Genomic DNA, 17,813 nt, shown 5'->3' with positions numbered 1-17,813 from the left:
CTTCTTTATTTATGTTGCCTTCTCTCCTGACACTCTGCAATTCCTTGCCTCAGAGTTAATAGGAACTTTAGCCAATTACTATAAGAAAACAGTGTTTTGAATATGCTGCATAAAAACTGTTCTGCAATGCTTATAGATGCTGTTATCTAAAGCAGTAACATTGAAATCTGGAGAAGGATCTGTATCTTCTCAAGTCTTAAAACAAGCATAACCTCGAGGGGCAGGGTGAGCTCTGGTGACAGTGACAGACCCAGGGAATGGCAGAAGATGTGCCAGGGAGGGTCAGTGGGACATGAGGAAAAGGTTCTTCACCCAGAGGTGCTGGACACTGAACAGGCTCCCCAGGGAGGTGTCACGGCCCCAACCTGACAGTGTTCAAGAAGAGACACTGTGAGGAAAGGACCCATGCGGAATAGGGTAGAGGGAAAGGAAAAGGGAAAAGGAAAGGGAAAGGGAAAGAAGGAAAAGGAAAAGGAAAAGGAAAAGGAAAAGGAAAAGGAAAAGGAAAAGGAAAAGGAAAAGGAAAAGGAAAAGGAAAAGGAAAAGGAAAAGGAAAAGGAAAAGGAAAAGGAAAGGAAAAAAGGAAAAGAAAAAAAGAAAAGGAAAAAGGAAAAGGAAAAGGAAAAGGAAAAAAGGAAAAGGAAAAGGAAAAGGAAAAGGAAAAGGAAAAGGAAAAGGAAAAGGAAAAGGAAAAGGAAAAGGAAAAGGAAAAAAGGAAAAGGAAAAAGGAAAAAGGAAAAGGAAAAGGAAAAGGAAAAGGAAAAAAGGAAAAGGAAAAGGAAAAGGAAAAATAAGAAAGAAAAAAGAAAAATAAAAAAGAAGGAAAATGCTTGTTAATTTAATTGTTGTTTGCAGTGGAACAAACCAGGACGTTTAGCACTGCAGTGTCTCCCAGACATCCAACACTCCCAAACTTGTTTTTCCATAGGACTCAATGCGGTGGCACATACGTGACTTCACCTCTATCGATGACTTTGGGAGTGAGCACTTCAAACATGACAGAACTTTCTTAATATACCAGATTTATTCCGTATTAAAAAAGTACAAACCAGTATTATTGATTCCAAGGCATAACTGACAGGGAGCTCTCCAGACTGCAGTGTTTGAGTCCTTGAGGCACAGATCCTGCTATGCAGAAGCAATATATTTAAACAAAGAATGTAAGTACATATTTATAATTAGCATATAGTTGACATCTCCAGCCATAGAAGGAGCCAATGTGTCTGGAAGGTTGTGCTTTATGTGTAGTAAAACATAAAAATTTATAGCATGTCCCACAGGAGATTATTAAGTTTGCATAAACTTCATTTGTACAAATCAGGGCAGTTATCCCGCTGTATCTAATGGGAAAGCTCTGTTGAACCACACGAGCTCTTTTCAGCTTGGAATTTAATTTGTTGTCATATAAGTTTTGGCGGAAAGCAAAATCCCTGGCAAAGAGCTTCAAATCCATGGCAGTCGGGTTTTAGTGCGGGTTTCCTGTGATGTCCTGGGCATGAATGTCCCATCTTGTTCTACTTAATGGACTGAGCGAGCAGAGAACAAACTCGCCAGGACCAGGGCCATGGGCTCTCTGCTCGGGAGGGAAGGAGCTTTAGCTCACTCCAGTCCTTCTCATAGTGAAAGGCAGTGGAAACCTGGGGAATAAAGGTGACCATTTGATTGATAAAGAGAACAATCCTGTCACTAGTCTACACAAGCATAAAATCCTGGGCTACCATTAAAGCTTTTTTTGTCTGATGGTTAATCTATGTGCAAATTGGATAAGTAATGTACACCAAGTATCACTTGCACACAAACACCGATTCAGGTCGATCTGTCTCCTCCACCTCTTGCTTCATCAAAGGAAGATGACATTTCTTGTCCTCTCTCCCAACTGGTTCTCTCTCCAGTCTGTGCATCTGTAGGAACCCCAGCAAGTCATCTGGCTTCTGTCTTGCATCCCAGGGACCTGTCACAGCTTTTCTCATCAGGTTTTCTGGCTGCAGGTGCAGAAGGAAAACCCTGGAGGATTCCGACCTGCAGACACCTACGAGGACAGTCAGCTCTTTTTGCTCACTCTTTTCACAACTGTTTTCACTGACTCTCCTAACATGTTTGAATCACAGAATCACAGAATCCCAGGATGTCAGGGGTTGAAGGGCCCTGGAAAGCTCATCCAGTGCAATCCCCCATGGAGCAGGAACACCCAGATGAGGTTACACAGGAAGGTGTCCAGGCGGGTTGGAATGTCTGCAGAGAAGGAGACTCCACAACCCCCCTGGGCAGCCTGGGCCAGGCTCTGCCACCCTCACCAGGAAGAAGTTTCTTCTCAGATTTAAGTGGAACCTCTTGTGTTCCAGTTTGAACCCATTGCCCCTTGTCCTGTCACTGGTTGTCACTGAGAAGAGCCTGGCTCCATCCTCCTGACACTCCCCCTTTAGATATCTGTGAACATTAATGTGGTCACCCCTCAGAATTCTGGAGCCTGCTGCTGTCTTTTAGACTGCTTTATATTTTATTCAGAGCTGAGAATCTTTTAATATTTCTGTGGAGATACACTGTGTGTGGCCACCCAGATTTAAGAGCTTCTGTACTTTACTGAGGTAATAAATACTGCGATATTTTTATGATGAAACTTGAGGATTTCTCTACTTGCAAACATGCATTCTGAAATGATCCATGTAATGATTGTTTTCATATATATAATATATATATATATATATATAATATATATATATATATATATATATATAATACAGAGGGGGAAATGCGCCCAGCGGGGACTGCTGATGAGCACAGAAAACTGGTTTCTTGACCACTTGAGATACTTTAAAACACAATTAAAAAGTAAACTGGTGCAATACAGTGAAATGTTACAATTTTCATATTTTTAGCACCCAAGCAAAATGCATTGTAACCCCCTTCAAGCTTTGTAATGTCTTAACAGCTCTCAAAGAAATCAGTCTTGTTGAACTTGGAGAAGACACGGTCAACAGGTATGTGGTGTCTGGTGCTTGTAGTGGGTGGTGGAGAATCCACTGCAGCAAAACGCTGTGTAAGCAGAGTACGCATTCGGCTAAAAAGCCTCTTAAACCTGCAGATATATTTTTAAATGGCTTAAATATTGACATTTTAATTATGTTTTATGCAAATATACAACCTCATATTGATTAAATAGGTCGAGTCCTTAACACTGATAGAACTGTAAAAGAAATGCTTTTTTTGAAAAGCATGTGAAAGCTCAACTGTGTTGTCGACCCCGTGCTACCCAATGAATGTATCTGCTCTTTGCAAGGAAACAGCCCATCATAACTAGTGAAGATTACGTGTCTAAAAATTTGTAGATTGATAAGCAATTTTCAAACGCATCGGTAAGTGACATAAGCTGCATGGACTTAGTCTGCCCAAAGGACACACTGCAGATACAGGCAGCCGATCTCCACAACGTGCCATGGGGTACATGTGCCTAGGGTATATGTTTACATTGTAGATGAGTATTGCCCGCTAATCTTTCAGTTGCCTTTTTTCCTTTCAGTATGCCAATTGGCTCACGCTCACGAGTTTGGAAACTGCCTCATAGAATATTAACAAACTTAAGTGAATTGGTTAGGTCTCTGTCTGAGCTGTATGTTATAATTGAAATTTCATCATGGCTTTTGTTTAATGCTGGAAGAAGGATCTTGCAATATTCTTTTGGTGCTGCCACAATCCCATGTCATTATCCATTCCATCCCTGGGAAGAAGGTGGAAGCAGCACTTACACTGATTATCTTGTTGGTTTGGCAAACCTGCAGATGCATCAAAACGTGCGGCTTGTGTCAAAAAAAATAGTGAAAACAAAAATTGCACCAAATAATTTAATATGGGCACTTTCAAAAGAAAATATTTTGGTCTTTCATTTCATGATGACATTTCCAGCACTAAACTTTAAGTGAAAATGTTCCAAAAATGCAAGTAAAAGTTTGTTTCTTCCCAAGCTTTTTTTTTTTCTTTTGTTTAATATAAATGTATAAATGTATAAATCCCGTGTCTGGTTTGGCCTGAAACTGGGCTTGTTCTGAGATGGGGAATGGTTTCAGTCTGCGGAGAGAAAAGTCTTCTACACACTTAACTCTGTTTATGAAACACCCCCATGAAGGAGGAAAACAAACAACTTCTCTGTTATGTGAGCAGAATGGCAGTCGAGCACGGGTGAAGCTGCTGGAACACAATGCGTGTGTCCAGAGTCCACTTACTGCCCGAGTACGTCCTGCTGCCCAGCGTACATCTCTTTCAGCATCAATTGTCTTCCAGATTGGTCAACTCAAAGCATGTTTTGATCCAGCAAATCTCTTGTACTCCCACCACGCAGGTGAAGAACATCCAGATCAACATGTTTTTCAGATTAAGAAAACTGGGATAATTGGGCTGTCAACCGCTCCCTCCTGGCATCGCACATCCCAGAGATCTGTACAGTCTGGAGGTGAGAGCAGATCTTCCAAGATGCTCCGGCTGTCGGGAGGTCGAAAGCGGCTGCTTTCTAAATCTCGCTTTCTTCGAAGACTTCCTCGGTTGTCTCTCCCGTGGTGACTTCTCCCTCGCTGCTGTCTGACATGCTCGCCCGTGGGCGCGACGGGGGAGCGCAGCCTGGCTCTGGGCTGAGCTCTGTCCTCCGCTGCACCAGCACCTGCTGCAGCTGCACGGCCCAGGGCTCGCTCGCCTCCAGGCACAAGTGCTGCTTGCTGCTCAGGTGCTGTTTCTTCCGTTTCTGTGAACATTTCCTGAGGTATTTTATGTTTTCCCCAAGAAAGCACAGTTTACAGCCGAAGGGATCTGCGAGCAGGAAGCGGGACCACTGCTTCTGGAGCTCCGCTTTCACCTGAGGGAGAAGAAAACAGCCTGTGCATGGGGATGACTTGTGAGCAGCCTGCAGCCCACTGAGCCAAATGCTGGCTGTAAAATGACAGAGACTGTGGGAGTGCTGAGCTTCCTGCCCCCTTGGGGTGCACTTCACACCTGGTGAGGTCCTTCTATGACAGAAACAGAAATGTTTGCTAAATCAGTCTTAAGAGTCCACCTTCTTCACTCTGACTCAGGGAAGCTTTTCCTGGCCCCTGGATCCCTGATACACTGTGATCCTAATGAACGTCTGGGGGAGAGCTTTCATATCTACAGCCTGATGAAGTGAGGAGGAGGAGAGCCCAAGGGCTGTGGAAATGAGGATCACACAGCTTGGCTGGAGTGTTGTGCTTGGGTATCTGCTTTCTTTTGATAAACCTTTGTATTTGGCAGCCTGCCTTAAATCCTCAGCACTGAGTGTCCTGCACTGCTCGAGCCAGTGCTGCAGATGGAGGGCAGACCCTGGGCCTGCTCCGAAGATCGGGACGTGCCCTTGCTCCAACAGGCAAGCTGGCCTGGACCAGGAGGTAGAATCACAGAATCACCCAATGTCAGGGGTTGGAAGGGACCTGGAAAGCTCATCCAGTGCAATCCCCCCATGGAGCAGGAACACCCAGATGAGGTTACACAGGAAGGTGTCCAGGCGGGTTGGAATGTCTGCAGAGAAGGAGACTCCACAACCTCCCTGGGCAGCCTGGGCCAGGCTCTGCCACCCTCACCGGGAAGAAGTTTCTTCTCAAATTTAAGTGGAACCTCCTCTGTTCCAGTTTGAACCCATTACACATTGTCTTACCTCCTGACACTCCCCCTTTCCATATTGATCCCCAGGAAAGAGTCACCCCTCAGTCTCCTCTTGTCCAGCTCCAGAGCCCCAGCTCCCTCAGCCTTTCCTCACACGGGAGATGCTCCACTCCCTCCAGCATCTTGGTGGCTGCGCTGGACTCTCTCCAGCAGTTCCCTGTCCTGCTGGAACTGAGGGGCCACAGCTGGACACAATATTCCAGGTGTGGTCTCCCCAGGGCAGAGCAGAGGGGCAGGAGAACCTCTCTCAACCTCTTTTAGAAGACCAAAAGAGCAACTTTTAACTGCTGATAAGGGATGCTAGCAGTTCTATGCTCTTCACAAATGTTAGACCATTACTTCTGTATTGCAGACAAGTGCCAGCTCTCTTTTTTATATAAGTAGTGCCAAAATTGCTCCGGGTTTCCTTGTTAAATACTAGGAACACAGGGCCTACCTTTTGTATAATGCCCATCTCACATGTTTCACTGGTGCCTTTAAGAAGGTGCCCGAATTCCTGTACCTTTGTCACTGTGGTGTGTACCATGCCAGGTGGCTGTGCAAGGCTCTTAAGTGCTACTGACGCTGGATACGTGCCTGCTTATTGCAAGCAGTGGAGGTCTGCACCCAGGCCAAACATAAGGGAAGTACAGACAGTGAGAATGAACTTAGAAAACACCTAAAATTAAGTGAGATTAATTCCACACCCTACATACCATCATTTTCTGAAGTAGCTTGTGACAAAGTATGATAAGGCAAAGGCAGCATGCCTCTGTGACGGTGATGGAGGCACCAGCTTGTGTGGGCAGCAGCAGAGCCAGTAGATAAAGAGAAATTATTATTCTCCTTAATAATTGTTAGACTATTTGTGAACACTGCATCTGATTCTGGGCACTCGGTACAAGAATTGTGTTGATGGGCTTGAACCCCTCAGCAGAGACCAGGGCTGGAGCACTTGCCCTGTGAGGAGAGGCTGAGTAAATGGGCCTCATTCACATTGAAGGTCTAACTGCTGCCCATGAGGAGATCACGGAGACAGCCAGGCACTCTGCAGAGGTGTTTGATAGGGTCGCGAGAGACAGCGATCATAAATTGAAATAAATAGGGGAAATTTTAATAGAACATATGCAAAAGATGTTTCCTCCTGCGTGCAGTGGAGCACTGAACAGAGACCCAGCGAGATGGTGGAACATTTGTCCTTGTGGTGGGTTCAAAGATCAGCTGGACAACACCCTGAGCAACCTGGTCTCAATTCAGTCTTTACCCTACGTTGGGCACAAGATTAGCTTTCCCTGCTGTCATCTTCTTTCATGAGAGCCATAATTCCTCTGCCTAAATCCTGGAATGGAACAAACTGAACACCCAGCTGTCCCTTGAGGGATAGCAGGAGACAACTTCCAGACATGGAATGCCCTCACATCAAGTTTAGGGATGTCCTGAGCACTGCAAGCATGAAATTATTTTTTTCAACATGTTGCTGTCTAAGATACTACATCACCCCAAATTTGGTGTCTTCACAAGGACCTTAGGGGTAAACTAAGAAAGGGTTTAGCCTGGCTGAACATGAAGTCTGGGACTCCTGCGGATTAAAGGACTGGGGTTTGGGTGGCTGACCACAAGCCTCTACTGGTATTTCAGACACCCCAAGGTATCCACACCCCCACAGTGCTATAGCCACTCAAGCTTCAGTGGAAATACTTTGTATTTGCATCCTAAACCTGTGAGAGATGTTGCTGTTCTTATCATACAAAACGATTATACCAGTTGCAAAGAATGCACAGCGCTAGCTCTTGAATAAGTAGAGCTAGTGCATTCATCTTTCTTGGTGTCATTAATATACTTTACTAATCAACTGAATCCTTGTCTCTTACCTCTCCATTAGCAAAGCAATATAAAACTGCTACAAAAAAACCCTGTAAGAGAAAGACAGCAAGAAGGAAAAGTTAGCGTACAGGAAATACCTGAAGTTTTAGTTTAAAGATTCCATTAGTGTTAAAGACATAAGTATAAACAATGCTGCTTCATTTTCAAAAAGGAAACTAGTTGCCTGTATTTATTCTTGAAGTACCCATTAACTTGTTTTCTTGTGGTGAGTTAGCAAATGCAGGGTACCTTTGGTGCAGATGGTGAAGAACAAAGGCTATACGACCCAGTTGGATTTTCCATGTTATCTTTATTTTGCTGATTAGCGCTAGTTTATTAACTGATTAGTGCTAGTTTAAGGCTCAGCTTTATTGAGTGTTATGGCTATTTTGAATTGCCATTTTTCCAGTGAAATGGAAACGTATTTTTTTAAGAAAACAAATCCCAGAGATGAAACTTGTTTTAAGCCAACCTCAAAATTACTCTTTCCATTTTCAGCCTGTCTGCCTGTTTTTGATCTCAGCTTACATACATGCATCTTGGCCTAACAGTCCAGCACAGCTACACAGATTTATTACCATTGCTCCAGGAAATGCACTCCTTTTGCTATGTCTAAACATTTCCGTGGCACAAGTTGTGATGAAGAGAATAAATACTGTTGACTATCGGTCCTAAGGCAATGTTTGTATTACAAGTAAAAAGGTGCCATAACCATATATATTACAGTTTTCACACTTATATTTTTCCAGAAATGTTTCTATATTTCTCAAACAAAAGCTTAAAACCAAATTCACATACACAGAGCTTCAATATTTTTCTTGTATCTAGCGTTAACCAATAGTATTTTGAGTCTACGGTTAATTTTCTAGCAATTCTGAAAGGTTTGGAGCTATTAATTCCTTAAGAATATATGCAATAAGTATGACAAAAACCCCTGTTTATCTACCACACCAGCAGAAATGGGGAGAGAAGAAATAGCAATCACAACTGTTTTTTCCATGTATTTTATTTCTACTATATTTCATGCTTCACCATGGCTACAGTAGAAAGAAATTTTGATATGTCACTTATCAATGTAACTTTAAATAATCTTCTGCATCTGAAGTATTTTATGCAAATACTTTAAAAAATCACAAAATATTGTGGTCATTAGAGTTTATAATAAATGGTATTTAAGTATGGGGATAAATTTTAGAACAGTAGTTATAGAAGACTTAGAAACCATGCAGAGAGGTTCTGATGAATAAATACAAATGTAATAGCCTAAAAACCACATTTTTATGCAGAATTGGTTCTCCTCCTGGAGACAGTTCTCTTTCTGAGTAGAAAATTACAGCATCACAGAATCCCAGAATGTCAGGGGCTGGAAGGCACCTGGAAAGCCGGGTGCTGCACTTTGGCCACAACAACCCCCTGCAGCGCTCCAGGCTGGGCGCAGAGTGGCTGGAGAGCAGTCAGGCAGAAAGGGACCTGGGGGACTAATGGACAGGAAGCTCAACATGAGCCAACAGTGTCCTGTCCTATATCCAAAATAGCGTGGTCAGCAGGACAAGGGCAGTGATCCTTCCCCTGTGCTCTGCACTGGGGAGGCCACACCTGGAGTATTGTGTTCAGTTCTGGGCCCCTCAGTTCAGGAAAGAGATTGAAGTGCTGAGCGGGTCCAGAGAAGAGCAACAAGACTGGGGAAGGGACTGGAACACAAGCCCTATGGGGAGAGGCTGAGGGAGCTGGGCTTGTTTAGTCTGGAGAAGAGGAGGCTTAGAGGTGAGCTCAGCACTCTCTAGAACTACCTGAAGGGCAGTTCTAGCCAGGTGGGGGTTGGTCTCTTCTCCCAGGCATCAGCAATAGGACAAGGGGCCATGGGCTTCAACTCTGCCAGGGGAAATTGAGGCTGGAGATGAGAAAGCAATTCTTTGCAGAGAGAGTGGTCAGGCATTGGAATGGCTGCCCAGGGAGGTGCTGGACTCACCGGCCCTGGAGGGTTTGAAACTGAGATTGGACACGGCACTTAGTGCCATGATCTAGTCAATGGACTGGAGTTGGACCAAGGGTTGGACTCTATGATCTCTGAGGTCTTTTCCAACCCAGTCGACTCTGTGATTCTGTGTGAAAATATCTCTACTGGGTGTGGGGTTTGTGTGCTGAGCAGGAGCTCTACATTTTTCCTCACAGGCACCACAAGCAGAAACAAGTTCTGAGCTCCATGGTGCTGCTGAGCCTGGGGACACCCGCTGCCAACCTCTGTGTCCAGTGTGAGTTTGTAAATCCCTTTGTGAATGGAGTTTGCTGATGCTGCAGGATCAGAGCACACAGTGACGGGCAGAGCACTGTAAAATCATACCAGAAGGTGTAACATTCAGTTGATTATGCATGTTTGGTGTTCATTTTATATCCTGATTTTTTTTAATGCTTCCTCATATTACTCTTGTTTTCAGTGCATGGAACTCCATACTTAGACATCTTTCTCATATGCCATTAATTCTAAGGCACAGATTTTTAAAATTATCAGAGTGAGGGAACAAGAAGAATCAAATTCAGAAGAAATATTTATTAGCAATAGATGCGTGTGTAAGCTTCACAATTGTTCTTCAGTTCTATTGACAATAGCAACATAATAAATTAGTCGTGATAAAAATCTCCCTGGGTTTTATCCTCCAGAAAGCTGTATTTTTTCCTGTGGCTGACAGTTCGCATGCCCCGTGAACCCAGATGTTTGAATTGCTCCACTTTCTAATGTAAAGCACCAAATCTACAGCAGAACGCGTATTTAGAATTTAATACTGTGCTCCTTGAAGATGTTTGAAATAAAACCTCCAGACGAGATCCCAGAGGTAATTGTTTTTCTTTAACAAAACAGTTTAACTGCTTTTTAAATCTACTGAGAAGATTTACAGACTAAACAGATGTAAGTGTATACAGTTTATGTGCTTTTTTGCTAATCCCTTCCCAAATAATGCTGTAGCTAAAAAAGAGAATCTGCAATACACATTGTCTAAGATCTGTGGGTATTTTGAGAAGAAGTTCTGCTTCTAGAGCGTGCCATGTAGCTGAGCGCATGCATGTTCCTCTAAAAGGAATGAACTGGTGTTTTCTAGCAGTGATGAGTAAGCTATCTTGTATATCAGATTTCTTTGTGCAAGCCAGTAAATAAAATTTTCACTTAAAACGATTCTGTGTTTCTTAAAATAACATCTAGTCACTGCGACCTCTCCAAGTAAGGATATGTCTAACGGAGGAGCATGGACCACGTCAGCGGGTCCCCGTGGGGTGGTGGCTCTGCATGAACCCCTTTCCGCCTGCCCGGACGCCTTTCCCCTCGGGCTGCAGTGGGAACATTTCATTAGACCCTCAGTAACGGCGTCACAGCGTGGATGTGCCAGAGCACCGCTGCATGCATGCACGTTAAAAACAAAGATCATCCTAAATTGTGCGGAAAGTGCAATAATGCTTTGACAAGCTCGTGTCTCAGACTGTAGAAGAGGGCAGACGTCAGACTAGTGGGTTAGCGAGCAGTGAGGACTGGGAGCCAAAGATATCGGTGGGTACCCCATTAAAAAAAGGAGACCTGGAAATCGCTGTCCTGTCTCACCAAGGTCAAGAAAGGAAGGTAAAAGTAAAGGGCACTTTGCTAGGCAGGTAGTTTAATGGGAGTACTACCTCAGCAGCTCTGCAGAACCGACTGAAGCAGCCAGCAGTGCTTTGTGCCTGCAGAACGACTGGTGTGCCCAGCTCTCAGCCTCCGTAAACTGGAGAGTAAACAGTTACAGCGAAACACACATTTACTTGCGCATGAGCAGCGATCTAAGCATCATCATCTAGTTTCAGTAAGAGCTGGCTGTGCAGTTTGCGCTGTTTCGGATTGACCATTGTAATGGAGTGCATCTCCTTCACACCTCGTGCTTGCAGCCAAGATATGAGGGTGCAGAGCCGCCAGAGCCACACTCTGATTGCTTCGCTACCTCAGGTTTCCACACACTTACATGCTACTAAGTGAGGGTGACCGAAGGGTGAGTGCATAAACATCTCTAAAACACTCTGCTGATTATACGGGGAGAAACTTCTTTTCCACCTGCAGATTCTAGTCCCTCTATCTGTTCCACCCATGTGAGTGCTCTGACAAATTCTCTCTTAGCTCTAGAAACTTGTTCATCAGTACTGTATTTATACGAGTATACATATAGGATGTCATAGCGTTACTTTGCAGATACAGTGAATGAACACGTCCTTTTAGGAAACTGAGCCCAAACTTTGAATGAGGAGAGACATTCTCATAGTTACGATTTTTTGGGGGTAGAAAAGCTTTATACACAGACATGTCAAATGGAGTATTGCAGGAATTGCTCAGGGAAGTTAAATTGCTACCTGATTTGCTTTGCGTGCATTCTGAGAGAAGTGGATATATGACAACCCCATTAAAAAGAGACTCTTAAAATCTTAGTTAAAATTTGTGAGTGACATTGTGTAAGAACTTGAACTTCATGGAGTCTCCTTTTATAGTAGAAATAGGAAGAGTTCTCCTGATGCTCAAGCTGAAATGACTACAAGGAGGAAAAACAGCTCCCTATAGAGATACAGGAGTAGGTATAATACACAGGTTTACAGGTGTTGACCTTACCAGACTTAAATCTTTGGAATCATTATAGGAAAATGTAGTCATGAATTTTTGATTGCTGGGATAAAATGCCAAAAGTCCTTTAACCAGTAGGAACATGGCATTTAATGGTTAGGAAACTATATTCAGTGGAAAGTTAAATGCTGTCACCCAAGCCTGAATACTCGGGCCAACACAAGTGCCGTTTTTCTCGAGTGTCCAGTTCACCGCTAAGCTCCTGTACGTACTGAACTGGAGGATGGGGCACTGGGCACCTAGACTGAAACTCACAATAGCCTGGTAACTGGAATCCAAGATGCAAAGCAACGAAGAAAAACACAGCAAAACAGAAAATGCAAGTTCTTTAGTTATTCCTCGTATGGACTTTAAACACCTGTGCTAAGGATTCAGCTCTGGAGAGTGGGTCAATGTGCTTTTCTTCAAAGGAGAAGCTGGCTGTTGCGATATGTCCCCTATTTTGCTCAATAACCTGGGAACATGAGAAATACCTAGTGCCTCAGCACTAGAGCAGTCATCCAGCTACAAGCCCCTCTGAGCGGAGGCACATCTGCACCTCCTCTTGGATCACGACAGGTTAAACCAACTACTGCCACATCTCACGAGACTCTGAGTGGAAAGAAAGGATGAGTAAGGGAAGTATTGAGATGAAGTATTCCTTCTCTGTTTACTTTAATTTTTTCTTACCTTTTAAAATCTATAATGTAAATTGTATCAACACTCAGGACACAAAAGTTTCCACTTAGATTTAAGAAGAAGCTTCTTCCTGGTGAGGGTGGCAGAGCCTGGCCCAGGCTGCCCAGGGGGTTGTGGAGTCTCCTTCTGTGCAGACATTCCAACCCGCCTGGACACCTTCCTGTGTAACCTCATCTGGGTGTTCCTGCTCCATGGGGGATTGCACTGGATGAGCTTTCCAGGGCCCTTCCAACCCCTGACACTCTGGGATTCTGTGATGCTGTAATTCAGAGGCAGGTGCCAAGGCCCCAAAACACCCCTACCCAACCAACTGACCTAATCATTTACCCACAGATTCAGATTCTCTTTCATCCTCCTTCTTCTCAGTTCATTTTGCATGTTTGGTTGCTCGCTTACGCCACTTCGTTTGGGCAGGAGGAAATGGTGCTGTGGGAGCCTTATTGGGAACAGATTAAATCACCTCCTAGCTGGGGCCTGAGTTGTCTCCGTTTACCAGAGGATTGTGCTAACCAGGGGTCTGGTGTGCAGAAGTGGACTTTTTTAGTGGTGTCTGTTCACTGAATTACACAGAATCCCAGAATGTGAGGGGTTGGAAGGGACCTGGAAAGCTCATCCAGTGCAATCCCCCCATGGAGCAGGAACACCCAGATGAGGTTACACAGGAAGGTGTCCAGGCGGGTTGGAATGTCTGCACAGAAGGAGACCCCACAACCCCCCTGGGCAGCCTGGGCCAGTGCTCATGGTGGGTTTCTGTGTTTCACTTCTGCATGAAGCGCTTTGTTGAATTTATACTTAAACCCACGAAAGAGGCAGAAGCCCCAAACTGAAGTCCTCAAAAGGGTATCTGAGATGACATCTTCGATATGGGAACTATGGAGGTCTGAAGTATACAGGTGCTTTTGGCATAAAAACTGTCTTTGAGTTTTTCCCTAGGCTTGCATGGAGGTACCTCTGTTACAACTGCCGAACAGCGCACAGCTCAGGGGACTCATACAAGACGTGTCTTGGTCCAGGGGCATTAGTCTGGTAGATGTAACCAGAGTGTGTCCTCTCGGCTGGAACCACACACAAAGCGATGCCTGTTTATCCTTCACATGCTTCTCCTCACAGTAAATGTTTTAACTCCGCTTGTTGTTCTCACAGTATTCAGATCTGCATCTCATTTCATCAAACTGCCCCAAATACAAGGTAGTCTACATTCTACCCCTTTTGGAAAAAGTCCAAAAAGGTAAAGACTGCTCCACAGACCTGCTGTGTCTGTGATGAACTGTGTATCTGTGGTATCTATAAGTGAGAAACATATTTATATGCCTCTGTGACCCCTAAAACCAGCATTTGCAAAACAGTACTTACATGAAATGAGCTCATTGTCAGCTGAATGAAAAGTCTTATATGTCTTGAAAGTCCTTCCACCTGTTCATCGGTGATGAAGGTAAATACAAATTCATGGATCCCCAATAATGGAATCAGCACAAGTGTAGATCTTGCCAATCTGAAAAAGAAAATGTTTGATTATAGTATTTTTTTCAACATCCTTGGTGCAAGAATCAAAAATTCAGTTACAGAGAAATTCCAGATATTACAAAGACATTCCAGAAATATTTCCTCAATATTCTGACTCTGGAATGTTATTAGTAATTCAGTGATTTTGAGGACAAATTCTCAGATACAAAATTTGGAGCACACTATCAGACAAGTCTGTGCTGGAGGGAATCTTGGCTTCGGGTTTAAGGTGAAGAGTCAGGGAGAAGAAACGGAACAGGAGGGCCACTGTCATCAACCTTGTGCTACTAGGTAACAGAAAAATATTTACATAGCTAAATATAAGTGATCTGTTAATGGATTCCTAGACGTTCCTATCACTGTTGACAACTCTAGTAGCTGCATAGAAAGCTTTTGCTGTGCTGTTGGGAGTCATCTGCTTTTTAAAAATGCAACCAGAATAATTTTTATGGAAGATAATATTTTACACGTCTGGGAACACATTTGCATGAATAAAAGAAGAAATCTCAAAAGAAACTGAGTTCTGAGGAAGACTTGGAACAGGAGGAATAGCTTGAATCTTTCAAAGTTTAGCAAAACTATAAGCAGTAGAAAAGAGAATACAATACAAAACATTAGCCAATGTTAAACTCAGGCACTGCTGTCTGTGACTATAATCACAACAGTCATCCTGCAGCAATCTGGAGAATATAGCTGAGATCTTTTGGATCTTGAATGTTGAAGGAAAATGTAAATACGCTTCTTGTTAATAACTGAATAGGAATTTAGTAGTGGAATTTCCATCTCCCCTCCCCTTGCTCAGCCATCTTAGACAATAAAATAGTTCATCTTAATGGGGCAGGACTGTAGGAGCAGACAGGGATTCACAACGCTTGGATTTAAGATACTAAGAACTGGGAAAAACTGGGATGTGGAAAGCAGCTAACAAATACTCAGGTTTCCATTGCTTTAAGTGCAATTTTCACTGCACCCTTTGCTCCTTGCAGAGCAATCTTCCATTGCTGTTCCCACAAAGCGTGAAGATGTTTATGCAGAGGCCAGCTCCAGGACTTTACATAGGACATGACGGACCATTGAAATTCTGGCCTGCAAGAGTGCTGGCTATGGCTAATGTTCAAACTTGGGTTTACAAGCAAACCAGGGACATTCTTAAGTCAACAGTGTCTGTGTCTGTGAAAAAACGTAGATCAGAAATGCTAATGCCACTTAGGAATGTCCCAGGAATCTTCTACACCTCCTTTTCTTTTGAGGGCCTTTTGTCATACTTGGGGAAAAATACAGTGAGGATACCTGGGAACAGAGACCTTACTGCATTGCAAAGTCCTTGAGAAAATGTGCCCATAACACTCAGCACACAGAGCTGACCTGCCTTTACCTCTCAGGTAAGAAAATGTTTGTGGAGCCTGTTTCCCCAGGTGGTTTCCTATATCATACTCTAAATATATTACACCTGGCGATGATAGATAAATGTATAATTTACAGGGGTAAACCGGCAACCTTCTGCTGTTGTGAGAAAAACAAGCAAACAAAACAAGGATAGGACTTCTTTGTTATTTATTACTTACCTATATTTGTAGTCATGAAAGCTCATTTGCTGAGCTTTTAGCTTGGAAATCAGCATCCTGAGGATTTTTAGGAAGATGCCAAAGTTAACCTTGAAACAAAATACATATGTATTACTTACAATAAATTTTATTACGCTACTCACATAGCTATTAAAGAAATGTAAAATTAAAATTAAATGTTTGTAAAACCTGTCTCTGAATAACTGGAGTGAACTGTGTTGGGTTTGGAACAGAAGCGGGTTATTATCACAGCTGCAGCAGAGAGCACAGAGCAGCAGGAACAGGCTCTGCTGGTCTCAGCTCTCTCCAAATTAGGCAGTTAACACAGTTTATAGACCTTTAGGACATGCAACAGTTTATATACCTTTAGGACATATGACTCTTCACCAAACCATGACCGATAGGCAGGATGTGGTAAAAATGTGTTGATTGCAATCACAATAAAGAGGCTCTAGACAGCCAGACAAGGGAACCTCAAGGCATTCTTTTATGAACATTTAATTCCTTTATTAATTAAATTGTGCTGACATGGCCAAGACCAATCTGCAAATATTTCTTTTCTAATAAGACCTGCAAATGCTTCTGAGGCATTAACTATTTCACTTTCACAAGCCAAAAGCCCTATGCAAAAAAGTTATTGGTGTTGCGAGGTTGAGAAAATGAGCATTGCCTTATTGGGCCTGATTTACGTGTAGGTTATAATTTACAATCTTCCAGTACAAAATTAGATTTTAATTTTAACACAGAACCTTGCTTCCTCGTTTTGGGCATGGACAATTATTCAAAACTACTTTTCTTGTCTATTTCTGACCTCTAGGTATTACTGCTGGAACCCCAGTTCTTGTTCTGTGCAAAGAATTGAACACTTTTCATGCTGTTCTCCCCAGGTGTATCTTTAAAATACCACAGGGTAGTAAGTGAATATTATTCCCTTAAAAACAAAGAAACAAAACCCAACCCAAACCACACATAAGCAAACAGCCAACAACAACAAACCAACAAATTAAAATATAAATAGATGGACATGCAAAGTGTAAGATTTCACCAGTTAGAGGTGCTTTAGTTTGAGTTTGCGATACACTTAGCATCAACATCATGTTACTGAGAGGATCACACTAGTTATTTTAGCTGCAGCTGGAAGTGCTCAACTCTTACCCCATCAGCTGTCTGGACATTCAGAAATCAAGATCCAGAAGTTAGTAGCCAGCTGTGGCATTTTTCCTAGCACTGTGTATGAACTCGGAGACAGCGGCAGAGTTGGAAAGCAATGTTCTGAGGGAGCATTGAACTACCTCAAGCTCAGGGTCATCCTTTTTCCTCGTGAAGTGCCCTCATGTAATCCACAAAACTCTCGTTACCAATGTGCGTGTCTTGTAGACTGTGTTCTCCTGTTCTATCCTGCAGCAACAGTCCATCCCGTGGGTGTCTCTTTGGACACGTTAAGGGAGATAGAGATGTGCACATGTACAAGAGGAGGTGAGCTATCTTTAAAGCGATAACTCTACTTCTGGTCTCTCCTAACTTTGAGAATTGGAATTCGCCTTTTAATGTAACTTTTTGGTTTTACAAATACAAATAATTCTGTGGCAGTTGCACATCCCCTTAAGATCCGGAGCCTTCAATGGGGCAGTTGATGGTTCCTTAGCGCCTTTTGTGCCCCGCTGTGCCTGCCCCCACGTTCACACCTGGGCTGGTACCAAGGTGCTGTCAGTCACATCCTCCCCTACCCCCGGGCAGGGTGACTTCCCTTTCTTAATGCTCTCTTTTGGCTTTTCCCTCCGCTCACCTCTCAGGACATGTTGTTTTCTTTTCTCTTTTGTTTTTCTTGTGTCCACTGGATCTTTTTTTGTGCTTTTGGGTAGACAGTCCTCCATTGTCCTATTTATTTATTTTTTTTATGGCTACTAGCTGTGTTTCACTTGCAGAGCTCAGTCCCA

The 17,813-nt window shown here is 43.3% G+C and overlaps 1 protein-coding gene across 8 annotated transcripts in view; it reads right to left on the bottom strand.

Moving 5' to 3' along the window:
• Positions 1–3,995: 3,995 nt before the first annotated feature.
• Positions 3,996–17,813, bottom strand: part of GLP2R (glucagon like peptide 2 receptor) — a 63,529-nt gene continuing 49,711 nt past the window's right edge. For all 8 annotated transcript variants that reach the window (XM_065034443.1, XM_065034445.1, XM_065034444.1 and 5 more), the window contains 4 exons: positions 15,877–15,965; positions 14,162–14,300; positions 7,512–7,553; positions 3,996–4,840 (listed from right to left, as the gene is read on the bottom strand). In XM_065034443.1, the coding sequence (XP_064890515.1) occupies positions 4,502–4,840; positions 7,512–7,553; positions 14,162–14,300; positions 15,877–15,965 (609 nt within the window). In that variant the 3' untranslated portion in view covers positions 3,996–4,501. The remainder of the gene's footprint in view (positions 4,841–7,511; positions 7,554–14,161; positions 14,301–15,876; positions 15,966–17,813) is intronic.

The sequence above is a fragment of the Columba livia genome, chromosome 18 (assembly GCF_036013475.1).
Source record: "Columba livia isolate bColLiv1 breed racing homer chromosome 18, bColLiv1.pat.W.v2, whole genome shotgun sequence".
Lineage (NCBI taxonomy): Eukaryota > Metazoa > Chordata > Aves > Columbiformes > Columbidae > Columba > Columba livia.
This window is presented reverse-complemented; position numbering and strand designations above follow the sequence as displayed.